We start from the raw sequence: 12,953 nt of genomic DNA on the forward strand, positions 1-12,953 counted from the left end.
CTGCAGAGATAAAGGAGGTACAGAGTGACAACTATTGCTGCACAAGGACGACAACAAAGGAGAATGTGTATTTTAAGTTTTGTTGCAAATAAATGCATGTTAGAAGTCATACACACCAACATATGATGACACTGCATGTGTCCTACTCCAACAACTGCTGACAGGACGTTATGTTTGTCATACTTTTCAAGTTAATGCTATTTTCTTCCTTCATTTTATTTCCTTCCTCCCCTTAAGCCCCTCACACTGATTTCTGTTCCCTCTTTTTCATTCTTTTACCACTCAATTTTCTGTTGCTGTTGTCTCGAGCCAGCCATTTCATCACTTCCCTTCCCTATAGCTGTATGACTTTTAAGGAAATCTTGAGTGTAGTCAAGATCATTATATATCAAATATTATTTGTAAAATATACTTTTCAATGTGTTCCGGTGATCAGTCACAGAATCTTCTCAATCTAAAAATCTTGACATGCAGATTATATAGCAGAGAAGTTGCACACGATCGTGTCGAAAAAATTAAATTTCACTGAAACTGACTGCATATGTTTGGATTAAGGTCATTTATTAGAGGTTCCAAAGCCACAATGATAATATATATATATTTGTCATAACAACAGAATTCTTTCAAATGTTTCTAGTTTCTTATGATGTATAGAAGTGGGAGTGAACGCATGTAGAGGGTGTTGTGATTTTAACTCTATGAACTATAATCTACATTTGGAAATGTACTTTAGACAGATGATGTCACTTTTTAAGATAAGCTTGCTGACAGGAAAAACTCACGAGTTAGAAAATATAGATAAAATCAGTCTAATGTCACTTAAAAATGTAATTATTGTTTCAGGCTGTTATCATCTGGGAATTCATTAATCTGTTGAGTCTATAATCAATTGAAGTCCTGCTTAAAAGATGGAACCATAAAGTTAATAATAAAAAAAAAAAGGCTCAAAGGTGACAATCGCACAAGATAATCCCCCTAACTGTTGCAATAGTGGTATTGTGTCATTGGAGCTGCCACAAAAAAAAAAAAAGCACACACATGGCACATGAGGAGCTTTTGGATTTACGCAGGGGTCCTGTGCAGGATTATGCAACGCTGAATATAAAAACGATAACGATGGTTAATGAGGCTTTGTACAAGTGGTGATAGCAGAGTATAGACGAACTTGGCGGCCTGATAAGACTCATGCTGACTTGGTCTTTAATGCCTGAAGAAAGGATTCTAAACATTTTACGTTTTATGCACAGGTGGCTGCAAAATAATTGAGAAGAAACATTTTATTCAGTCTCAAAAGTTTATTTCAACATGCACTTATCTGGATGGGCAGTGTAAGGATCCATCTCTATTTTCATACAGAAAAAATATAATGACAAAGGCAGTCCACAGAAGCACTCCAAGGGAAAGATCAAAGATCAAGGTGACAAACATGGAAACACAATTACAAGTCCCATTCTGTCCCCAGAAGTGGAGAGCTTCTGGTGGGCCCTCGGTGTCAGCAGCAGCTCATTGGTGAATCCGGTGAGGAGAAGTGTGGCCAGCCAGTTGCAAGAGCCGGAGGATGATGTCACTGGGGTCGCTGCCCTCAAACTGGCTGTTTTGTTCGTCTCCCTCCTCTTCAATGAGGCAGGATTGGTCAGCAGTGCAGCTCTCTGTGGAAAAGGAGAAGCCCTATTATCTATGACTACACTCATTTGTTATTGCAACAAGTTTTTTTATGATACGGTATTATCGGACTTTGTGACATGGAACTATGAACTTTTTTTTAAAGCAAGAGATTAAAGTGGTGTGACACTTGATGTCTTGCTTCTTTGATGTATGTTATACTGGTATTAAAGGAGCTTGTGTAAATTATTAATTCCATCACCAACAAAAATGAACCTAGAATACATTGCGAAATATCAAAGTAAAAGCAACCAAACCTATACTGAAGAAGCTCAGCAACTTGTCTCGTTCAGATAAGCCAAACCGTGTAACAGAAAAGAAACTTACAAGACAAAAGACAAGATTGAACTGTGTTTGGAGGGCGGTGGTGAACGAGAGATTACAGGAGTAAGCCTGTAAAGTCCCATACAAGTAACTGCAAGTCTGCAAGGTCTGAATCTCCCTCCTGATGAGTCTTTTAGCAAAGCAAGGAACCCCAACTGCTCAGGTTGCATCAGGAACATTTAACATGACATATTAAACATGCCTAATGTAAACATATTGGTAAATGGTATGCACTCATATTGCACATTTCACTGCTTCATCAATGGTAAAAGGCTTTAGAACATCAGTCACATTCGCCCATTCACCAACACACCAACTGCAAAGATGCCATGTAAGGCACTGGACCTTCACTGGGAGCAAGTTAGGATTCAATGATAGACTGAGACTGAGGTTCAAACTACTAATATTGTGATTTGAAGAGGACTCACTCGCCAGATTGTGTTTACCTGCCGAGTTGTACGCTATAACATATCCAAAAACAGACGTGAAAACCGGCACAACCTTGCTCAGTTGTAACAATGCACTCTGCACATAATATACCCGCATATCATGATATATATTCAACAGGCTTTGTTGATATCACCATACTAATTACAGATGGGGCTTATAGTTTAATTCAAGTATTCTAATGCAGCCATAAACTTGAGTAAATCGTCAAAACAGTTCTTCCACCTCTATTTTCATGTATTTTTGGATTTCCTGACCTGCGTCACAGCAGAGTCCTGAGGCAGCGCAGCGTCCTCCCTCAGAGCCGCAGGGTCTCCCTCCTGCCTGACAAGGCGTGAGCAGGTAGTTCTCCTCCACACAGTGAGCTGTTTCTGGGGAGCCCAGCAGGCAGCCGAGACCCTCCCCGCAGCAGATACCGGGGCCGAAGCAGCGGCCTCGGTCTCCGGGGCCACAGGACATGCACTAGTGGAGGAAACATAGAAGTAATCTTGATATTATTTTACGCGTCTCTTTCAAAATGAGTGTGAAGGTTTCCGTAGAGAAATTTCATTCTCTACACCACTTTATCCAGCATGCAGTTGTAGGTCACTGGAGGCAATCTCAGCTTTGACTATGTGAGATAACAGGGTACAGGTCACCAGTCCATCACAGGGCAAACAAAGGCACAGTCTCACACATATACACACACGTTATAACGTGCAATTTAAAGTTACCAATTAACCTCAAAATGGACCATGGGGGGGGGGGGGGGGATGGTTATTAAGTGCTTAACAGCACATGCGAGCCAAGCCAAAAGCCAAATTAGTATTATTCTATAAATCAAAAACCCTAACAACTAGACTAATGGAAAGATTTCAGTACATTGAAGGTGTGTGTGTGTGTGTGTGTGTGTGTGTGTGTGTGTGTGTGTGTGTGTGTGTGTGTGTGTGTGTGTGTGTGTGTGTGTGTGTGTGTGTGTGTGTGTGTGTGTGTGTGTGTGTGTTATGATGTGGAAGGTTCTTCAAATGCAGGTGTGTCGTGCAAAGTGGACTACTAATCTTCGGCTCTTCCTGAGATGTCTATCTCTTTCTCCCTTATCTAAATCAAAGGTCGTGGAACAGACAAGGTGGATTTTAGTGACCAATATATGAGGTATGACATCAAAAACTAAGCTCTTGCTAATTGAATCCAGTAAAGTGTTTGCTACTTTCTTTATGTTTGCTACTGTAAATTATAGTATTTTCTAAAAAGAAGGCGAGTTCCTTTGGCTCACCTTGCGCAATGGTGCATCCATGATGGACCTTTTTCCACCAATCGGACAGTTTGAGATATAACACGCCGAACACACAGACAGGATGAAAAGCAGGCACACAGACACAGCGACTCCAGTCATTTTCTGCTGAGAAAACCACAGAAACATTTTTTAGTGAATCACACCAAAGAAACGTAAGGAAACATTCTGAGAGCAAATGTACTCACGTGTTACTTCAAGTCCTTACTTCAGATGTTTGCAGACGATTGCCAACTTCTCTGTCTCGTATAGAGCTACTGGCATGTCTTTTATAGTTGTAAAGCCTCTTTCAGGAGTGACACAGAAACCCAAAAGCCACTTAAAAATCCTTAATGAGCCCATCTTAGTTACTGTCACCACCAGATAGGAAGCTGCCTGGTGAGCAGGACAGGTCAAAGGGCCAGGTGATGGCATTGTGGCCCGGCTTATTTCGTGCGTCGGAGGATCATTAGAGGTGCGTGATGGTGCATGTTAGAGAGGATAGAAAAGTCAGAAGGGTCAAGAAGAGCATGTGGAGATGAAATTATTAAAGACCTGAGAGGAACACGAGCACTGTTCGATCTGCATTTATTAAAATAGGAATATATTTTATGAATGCTCCTCTTAATAAAGGCCTCTTTTTTCATAATGGGGAGAAAAACACTGGGGAAAAGGGCTATTTTGAAGGAAAAGAAGATTTGAACTGAAGTTCAGCCTCGAGGGCCAACATGGTGACCAACATGGTGACACAGCCAGCCAAAAGGGATGTTTGTATTCAAAACAAATAACACACACACACACACACACACACACACACACACACACACACACACACACACACACACACACACACACACACACACGCACACACGCAAAGTCTTTAATTCCTTGCAAGAATTGGCACAGACACATCTTCAAGGTCTGAGGTTAATTGGTCTCATGAACTAATTAACACAGCTAATGATCAGCCACAACCCATAAAAGACAATTTCACTGTTTCAATAACATGAGCTCAATTACCTCTCAGCGTCATTGCACTGCCACCTCATCTAAAAAAAAAAGAAGAAAAAAAAGAATGATCATCAATGTTCACTAACTTCTGTGAGTGAGAGAAATAGGGTATTAGTTTGTTTGGATTTCACACTCAAGGACAAATTATAAAACCTAATTGCAGGTACAAGGTGAAGATAAATAAGACAATATATTTGTGTAAACTAACACCATTTAGACAATAGGCCACTCTTGCCTCCTAGTGGCTGTGCTGATACATTTCAGATATATTTTTTCCTGCACTTTTTACTGTTGTCTTGCAGTTTTCATCTGTCAGGCTCCTGCAGGGTGTGGATAAATTAAACACAATGCATATATAGTAACAATGTGTACTGGATATATGTATAAGACTAACGCTGATGTGCCCATGATGAGCCTCACTGCTGTGCAATGGTCAACATCTCTTCAACAATTACTAAGTAATTGAACTTTAACAGTTAAAATATTTTCATGATGACATTTTCAAAGAGCTGTTCAATTCTTAATTTTTCATACATTGATTCATTGTTGTATGTGGAAAAAGTCATTGTCATACATACATTTATTTTAGAATGATAAACAGACCAAGCTGTATGATTTTAACAGGCAGGCCATCCTCCATCATAAACATGTCCTCTCACATCTGCATTCAAATTGCATTGTTGTGTTTTGGGTTTTTTTGTCATGAAACATTAGATCTCTCCTCCCCACGTTCCTCCAAAGCTGTGCATATCCCTATTTCATAGAGAAATGGAGATGTCTATCTAGTGTTTCCTTATTTTTCTGCAGGAAGGCACTCGGCTTGTTGACTTCCTCTCCCCTCCCTTCCTTCCTTCTCTCCGAAGGTACTCATCTGAAAAATGAGAACAAAGTGATTGTTCCTGTTCTCTTTCTTAAGTCACTTCAAATGCTATCCGTGGACGGGCGGCTCATTGTCAAGAGAGTTGTAGTGTGAGCAGGAGGAAGAGAACGAAGGGTGCAGGTACAGCAGCAACAGCAGCAGCAGCAGCAGCAGCAGCAACAGCAGCATCACAGAAAACACACTCCACGACACTCAGCTGGTAAGTTACACACTCACACTTCATTGCAGCCTCACACTGCTCACACTTACAGGGCACTGACTGGCATATGAGGAGGGGCTTCAGTTTTAATGGATTGTTTGGAATGCACAGTGAGGCAAGAATAGGTTGGGGTCTGCACAGAGAGGCTTGGGTGGAAGTCACAGAGATGATAAAAGAGAAAGAGAATAAAAGAGAACAATGCAATGACAAAAAAAAATATTAGAAAACTTCAGCCTGATCCTGAAGCTGCTTAGAAATCTTGGAGATAATCAGAATATTCTTCTTGCATTGTGCATGTAGTGGGATTTGTCTATTCTTCAATGTCCATGTTTACATCGTTCTACATTTCCATTACTGCAAAACAAGAAGAGATTTCTCAGTTATTGTGAGGAACCCAGTAGTTATTCTAACATTTTCAAGGTTTTTTATTGTTGGAACAATGACTGAAATTATTTATGCACTTTAACTGTTGCAACTTCCGTGAATCTTCATTACACCATCATATATAAATACATGTTAGATGTTAGGTACTGAAATAGTTCAATGATTGAGCTGATAATAAATGTTGCTGTATTCAGAATATCATTTCTGACCATATTCAAGCAAGGTTTGGTTTGAAAACATTTTCTATTACGATGTCTTTTTATAATCATTCCTTTTGATTAATACATTCTAAAATATGTACATTCATCTTTGGTAATTATCTGAAAAATATTATTATGTTGGGGGGGTTAAACCAAGAAATGCAACAGTTATTTGAGAAGTATGTTTTCATGTAACATCAGTTGATGAAAGTTGCTACAGCAGGTCAGCAACTTGTTGCAGATATCAATGTTTCACTTGAGTGAGTATAATTATTACATAAGCCGTTTTTGATGGAGGCAAAACTACCAAAGAAGGAATGCAATACATGTGTACATGTACATGTATGCACATATAGCACTATTTTGAATGTCATGCAGAAGTACGATAGTTCCTCCTCATTATCTTTCTATCTATGAACATGACCCACTATGAAGCTCACACATGCACATCGCCGTAAAGATGCTGAGTGCAGCTTTGTAACCTCTTAGCATGACGCTGTCATTAAAGCTGAGACAATGACAAACACATCACATAGGTCTTTCAGCAAAGAAGAAAAAAAAAGAGGAAGCTCTTCCTGTGAATCAGTGCAAAAAAAAAGGTGAAGACAGCAGAGTAAAATAGAGACAGAGAAGCGAAAGGTATGCGGGAGGTTGGAGGTGAGTGTTTCAGTAATGACTTCCTAATTTCAGGCAAGGAGAAGATGCGTATGAAAGGAAGAAGTGAAAGGTTTCAGGTTGAACACTGAGTGGTGTACGGAGAGTAAAGCATCATCAACACCACACTGTGCTGTGTATGTGCCGGGTTACTTGGCTTCCACAGAAATCCTCAGAAAAATTGATCAGAGAAGGCAAATAAATCGTTGGATGTGCTTTTGTCAAGTTTCTTTAAAAGAGGTGTTTCTCTTTACAGCAAGATGTGATCATCTATTTGGCAGCCTCCTTACAGTAATTGCCACAGCAAGTCATTGCAACTGGCAGCATAAAGTTTGACTCACTTTGACATCAGATTATTCTATTTTGAATCTGGAACCCCTCAAGGTTGAAACACAGGAGGAGGAATCCCCAAACACTAACACATACTGTAGCTATTCATACTAACTAACTAACTAACTAACTAAATAAATAAATAAATAAATAAATAAATAAATAAATAAATAAATAAATAAATAAATAAATAAATAAATAAATAAATAAATAAATAAATAAATAGATAAATAGATTGATAAATAAATAAATAAATAAATAAATAAATAAATAAATAAATAAATAAATAAATAAATAAATAAATAAATAAATAAATACCCTTGCTGTGCTTAAGCCACCTGATGGAAGTACCAAACTATACATCTAAGTTGCAAAACTGTGACTGTATCCACCAGATATCTCGACTATTGTACTCATCAGTCGCTTCTGTTTGTTGTTTTAAGTAAGTTATACTCCAAAGAGTGTTTTTGATGATCCACATTGATTGGACACATTTTATGTAAATAAAATTAGTGTCAGACATTTGATGATTTTTTAATTTGATAAATATAAGGTGTGTTTTAGGTGTATGTAATTATGTAATTAAGTTTACCATATACCATTCTAACACTTCAACCACCATATTTTTCTTTATGCAGAAGGAAGATGGAACAAAATGAACTAAACTTCTCTCCAGGAAGAAGAACAACTCTCAGAGATGAACTAAGACAAATATCTCGGCCCAGTTTCTACCTAAGCCCAACTCCATTTTATGTCAAACAACCTAAATTCTCCCCTCCGAGAACTCTGAGTATATCACCAACCTCAGACACATACAGCACATTTAGCCCATCTGCTTTCTTTCCCGTGCTCAGCCCCGGGTACACAGCAAAAGGCGAAACCCACAGACCCAAAAGAACTCCTTTCAGAATCGACGCCCTGGAAGGTGAATTTCCAGACAGGGAGGAGGAAGAGGAGGCTGAAGACAGCAGCACTAAGAAGACAGTAGACCTCACCCATTTCCAGTTCTCCTTCCAACCACACAATGTTCCTTCCCACTCTCCTAAACAATTCCCCAGTATGATTGAGCTCAACAGAATGCAGCTTCATCACAGATCCTCAGGAATGAATCTACCTGTGCAGGTGAAACAGGAGCCTCTCAGTCCCTCCCGAGTTTGGCCTCCCTCTCCTCTCCTCCTCCACCATCCCTACTTCCCACCTCTCCACCCAAGCCTTCTCCCATACCCCTTCTTCATGCCCAGACCTACCATGCACATCTCACCTGGCGCTTTCTACCCCAGAGAGGACCTCCGCTCGGGTCTTGGGACCCATAGCGAAGCTCCACGAAATGGCACAACCAACGCTGAGAAGCTTGGCCTCAGCGTTCATGTAGATGACAGTTACTACGTAGACGTCGGCGGGGACAAAAAGCGATGGAAGTGCCGCATGTGCGAGAAGTCATACACCTCCAAGTACAACCTGGTCACACACATCCTGGGCCACAACGGCATCAAGCCACACGGGTGCCACCTGTGTGGTAAGCTGTTTAAGCAGCTGAGCCATCTGCATACGCATCTGCTCACACATCAGGGCATGAGGCCCCACAAGTGCCAGGTGTGCCACAAGGCCTTCACGCAGACCAGCCACCTGAAGAGACATATGATGCAACACAGCGACGTGAAGCCATACAGGTAAATCATCTGTTCTGGGCCACTTCGTGTTGTCTTTATTCAATCCATCCTCCTCATGAAGACTCTTTCTGCACCTCCAGCTGCAGCGTGTGCGGTCGAGGCTTTGCTTACCCCAGTGAGCTCCGTGCCCACGAGCTGAAGCATGAAAAGGGACAAGAGAACGTCTGTGTGGAGTGCGGTCTGGACTTTCCCACATTGTCTCAGCTGAAGAGACACCTGACTATCCATCGAGGTCCCACCTTGTACAGGTGAACACAAAATCCAGGGTTTTGATTATCTGTGAGTCATCAGTGAGTTTTTGTAGTGGGAGTTACTTGGAAAATGCTTGTGTTTGATTGCTTTATTGTTGAAGAATCTCACCTTTTGACAAAGTCAGATTCAGGTTTGCAGTCTTTATTCCATAAAAAGATAACCAGCATCATGCAGCGGCTCAAATTAGTCCAAATAAATTATTCAACAGCCTCACACGTCTCATCTCACGCATGCATTTTACAATCGTCTGACTATTGTTTCAACATTTCAGTTCCCGGTTTATCTGAATACCTGTTGTCCCCCTAGGTGTGCAGAGTGTCAGAAGACTTTCCAGTATCCGAGTCAGCTTCAGAACCACATGATGAAACACAAAGACATCCGGCCGTACATCTGCAGCGAGTGTGGGATGGAGTTCATCCAGTCACACCACCTGAAACAGCACACACTCACTCACAAAGTAGGTTTGAAACAAAAGGAGGAAAGAAAAACATTTACATCTATGTTTTGTTTTGTTTTTTTGACAGCTCGTAGACACAAAAACATATATCTTGGCACTGATTAGAGGTATCAGCTTTTCTGTCAAATCATTTTATTACTCCACATTCTGAAGGGTGAAAATGTCTGGAAGAGCTTGAATATTGCAATGTAGTTCCCCATTAAAGTGTGGCTCTTTGATGTTCTATTTTAATTATGCATTTTCTGTTTTAGTAGTTTTAGAGATTCAAGTTTTCAAATTATGGACTGAAATATTGAGCAACATCTAGTCATTTTCAAAAGAGGTCTTAATCGTCTGCCACACCTTCCTCCACGTTTTCTCTTCTTTAGGGGGTGAAGGAGCACAAGTGTCGCATCTGCGGCCGCGAGTTCACCCTGCTGGCAAACATGAAGCGCCATGTCCTCATCCACACCAACATACGGGCCTACCAGTGCCAGATGTGCTTCAAGAGTTTTGTGCAAAAACAAACTCTCAAGGCTCACATGATCGTCCACTCTGACATCAAGCCCTATAAATGCAAGGTTGGTCAAATATGACACAACAAATGTAGCTTTAAGGATGTATGTTAAGCATGTCGGACATAGTCTTATCTGTATCAACATAATGAACAAAAAAAAGCCTTGTGACTTCGGTCATGAGACTTGTCATGAGCAATGAAGGAGGTCAACTGTAAATCAGTGAAAAGATTACATGCGCGAAAGAAGTACTTTTTGTTTGAGTAACAATATAGACCGATCAAAATGTTATGCAACTCTAACTTCAGTTTAGTTCTCAATGTGTTAAAACTAGAAAAATCATTGAGAAAAGACATTCATCTCCCAGCTACACTAAACCTCAACAGCAGAGGGGATCGTCTGCTACTTCATGCGAATAGTATTTGTGTCTCAAGCTTACACAATTACAATACATTTTAGTGTTTTTATCAATATGTCAAAGCGACATACAAATTCCATAATAATATACATCCTCTGATCACAAATGCTAGGGAATAATTTTGTTTTCCTCAACACGTTATACTGTTTCTTTAATAGTTAGTTCTTCTCTTTGCATTAAAGGAACAACATTGAGTGGTTTTAGAATGTAAAATAGTCTGACTTGACCTATTGATGTTTATCACTGGCTGCATTTAAAGAGGTTCCCCAATTTTGTTGAGTGTCTACTTTGACTCGACGTTTGGTGTGAGTCCTGAGACGATGACCAGATAGCAGAGAGGTTTATGAGAGTAGAAGCCTCCTTGTCCATAGGAAGGATATCGCTACACAAAATGCCTGTCTAACAATGGCCACCCCCCGAGCCTCCCTGGAGAACAGGGCCTGCAAATAGATTTCATCTCGCTTTCTCTACTGCTGGAGGGAGCTTCCTGTTTTCTCACGGTCCTCTTGGACAGTTTACAGTCCCTCTCTCCTCCTGAAGGAAAGGACCACCCTAATAAAAAAGAATGCAGAGGAAGGACAGCGCAGGAGTTGCCCTTCCCTGTTCTCCTCCTGGCCCTGTCTCAATGTTGCTTCCTCTTTCTCCCTCTGTCCCACTCTGTTTTTCTAGTGTGTGTGTGTGTGTGTGTGTGTGTGTGTGTGTGTGTGTGTGTGTGTGTGTGTGTGTGTGTGTGTGTGTGTGTGTGTGTGTGTGTGTGTGTGTGTGTGTGTGTGTGTGTGTGTGTGTGTGTGTGTCAGGGAGTTGGGGGGGGGGGGCAAAGAGGAAAGAAAGGATAGAAGGAGGGAGGAGGGCGTGTGATTGTGTTTTTGTGTCTCTGAATGCCTGCACATTCATTCATGATTACGTCTTCTCTACAACTGGACATTCAGAGAAAACCATCAGGCAGAAAAGTGCAAAGTGTTTGCTTTCAACAGATGAACCTACACAAATTATGATTATCAGTTTCTTATGCTTCCACCGAAACTAATAGTTTATATTCACCCTGCTCCCAGAATGCTAACCCCACCAAAAAAACATAATTACATCACACTTACATTATGTTGGTTTTGCGAAACTCTCAACACATCTGATGTTTGTTGTTCCTTTGAGAAACTTGGTTTAGGTTTTGGTAAAAGCTTTTTTCTCTGTCTACCTTTCTCTTGTTGCTGACTTACCATTAACACAAGAAATTGGTTCTGACTGAAGGATGGACTGAAGGTCTGACTGAAGGTTTCCGTCCTCCAACCATCATCTAAAAGTGTTGTTAATCTATACAAAATTGAAGAGTTTATGAGGAACTCTTCCAAAGCAGCCAGCTGAACCTTCTTTTTGAAAACGTCATCCATTGAGACAAACTAGAATGACTTTCTTATTGACGAGCCTCCCGGTTTCTCTCTTGTCTCACAGCTTTGTGGGAAGGAATTCAACAGGATGCACAACCTTATGGGTCACATGCATCTCCACTCAGACAGCAAACCCTTCAAATGCCTCTACTGCCCGAGCAAGTTCACTCTGAAGGGAAACCTCACCAGACACATGAAAGTCAAACATGGTGTCATGGACAGAGGGCTGGATGAAAGATGTAAGGCTGCACATGTATGTGGATATGTATCTTCCTTGTGGTAAAGCTTGTCTGACACAATTACTTTGTTTCATTCTAGTGTTTCGACAGCGAGGGCGGTTCTGTCTGTCTAGTCCAATGGGCCTCCTCACTCACTTCAGCCAAGAGGAGCCATTCGACCTTTCCCAGAAGACCCCGGGCCTGCCAGGTCTGCATCTTTCCCAGTCAGATGGCGAGAGTGTCCCGGGAAGCTCCTGCCAGGAGGAGGACGAGGAGAGTTTGTACAGGAGGAGCCAGTACAGTCCTGAGGTAGACCACCATGATACAGCCTGCGAGGACCAGTACGCTGCTGAGCTGGAGGACAGAGGACCAAGCTCTCCCGATGAACTGACCCCACAGCGAATACAGGGGCAAGAGAAGGACCAGCAGGGCTTTGAGGATGAGACATTTGACATAGAGTCCAAAGCAGAAAGACAATCTGTCGAGGCCAGAGATAAGCGAGTGCACAGCTCACAGTCAGAAACATCCTACGAATCAGACACAGAGTCACGCGAGCAGGTGTACCATGAAGTAGTACACCATGAAGTAGTGCGTAAACCAGCATGTGAACATGATTCCGTTTCAGAGGCAAAGGAGAACCACAAAGCCTTTGAGGCCACGGATGAAACTGAGTCAAGCTAAGATAATTGACAAGTTGAAGAATTACACAGAGAATTAGAAGT

General features: G+C 41.3%; 2 protein-coding genes across 2 annotated transcripts; one reads left to right on the top strand and one right to left on the bottom strand.

The window, feature by feature from the left end:
• Window positions 1-1,494: 1,494 nt before the first annotated feature.
• Window positions 1,495-3,805, bottom strand: oxt (oxytocin; the record flags this gene model as incomplete). The annotated part of the gene is made up of 3 exons (XM_080499268.1): window positions 1,495-1,649; window positions 2,691-2,895; window positions 3,686-3,805. 3 exons carry the CDS (start codon window positions 3,803-3,805, stop codon window positions 1,504-1,506), a joined length of 471 nt encoding a protein of 156 aa, XP_080355394.1. The 3' UTR covers window positions 1,495-1,503.
• Window positions 3,806-7,985: 4,180 nt separating this feature from the next.
• Window positions 7,986-12,912, top strand: znf366 (zinc finger protein 366; the record flags this gene model as incomplete). The annotated part of the gene is made up of 6 exons (XM_080499986.1): window positions 7,986-9,010; window positions 9,091-9,258; window positions 9,569-9,719; window positions 10,088-10,279; window positions 12,078-12,252; window positions 12,332-12,912. 6 exons carry the CDS (start codon window positions 7,986-7,988, stop codon window positions 12,910-12,912), a joined length of 2,292 nt encoding a protein of 763 aa, XP_080356112.1.
• Window positions 12,913-12,953: the final 41 nt, after the last annotated feature.

The sequence above is a fragment of the Blennius ocellaris genome, assembly GCF_963422515.1.
Source record: "Blennius ocellaris genome assembly, chromosome: 7".
Lineage (NCBI taxonomy): Eukaryota > Metazoa > Chordata > Actinopteri > Blenniiformes > Blenniidae > Blennius > Blennius ocellaris.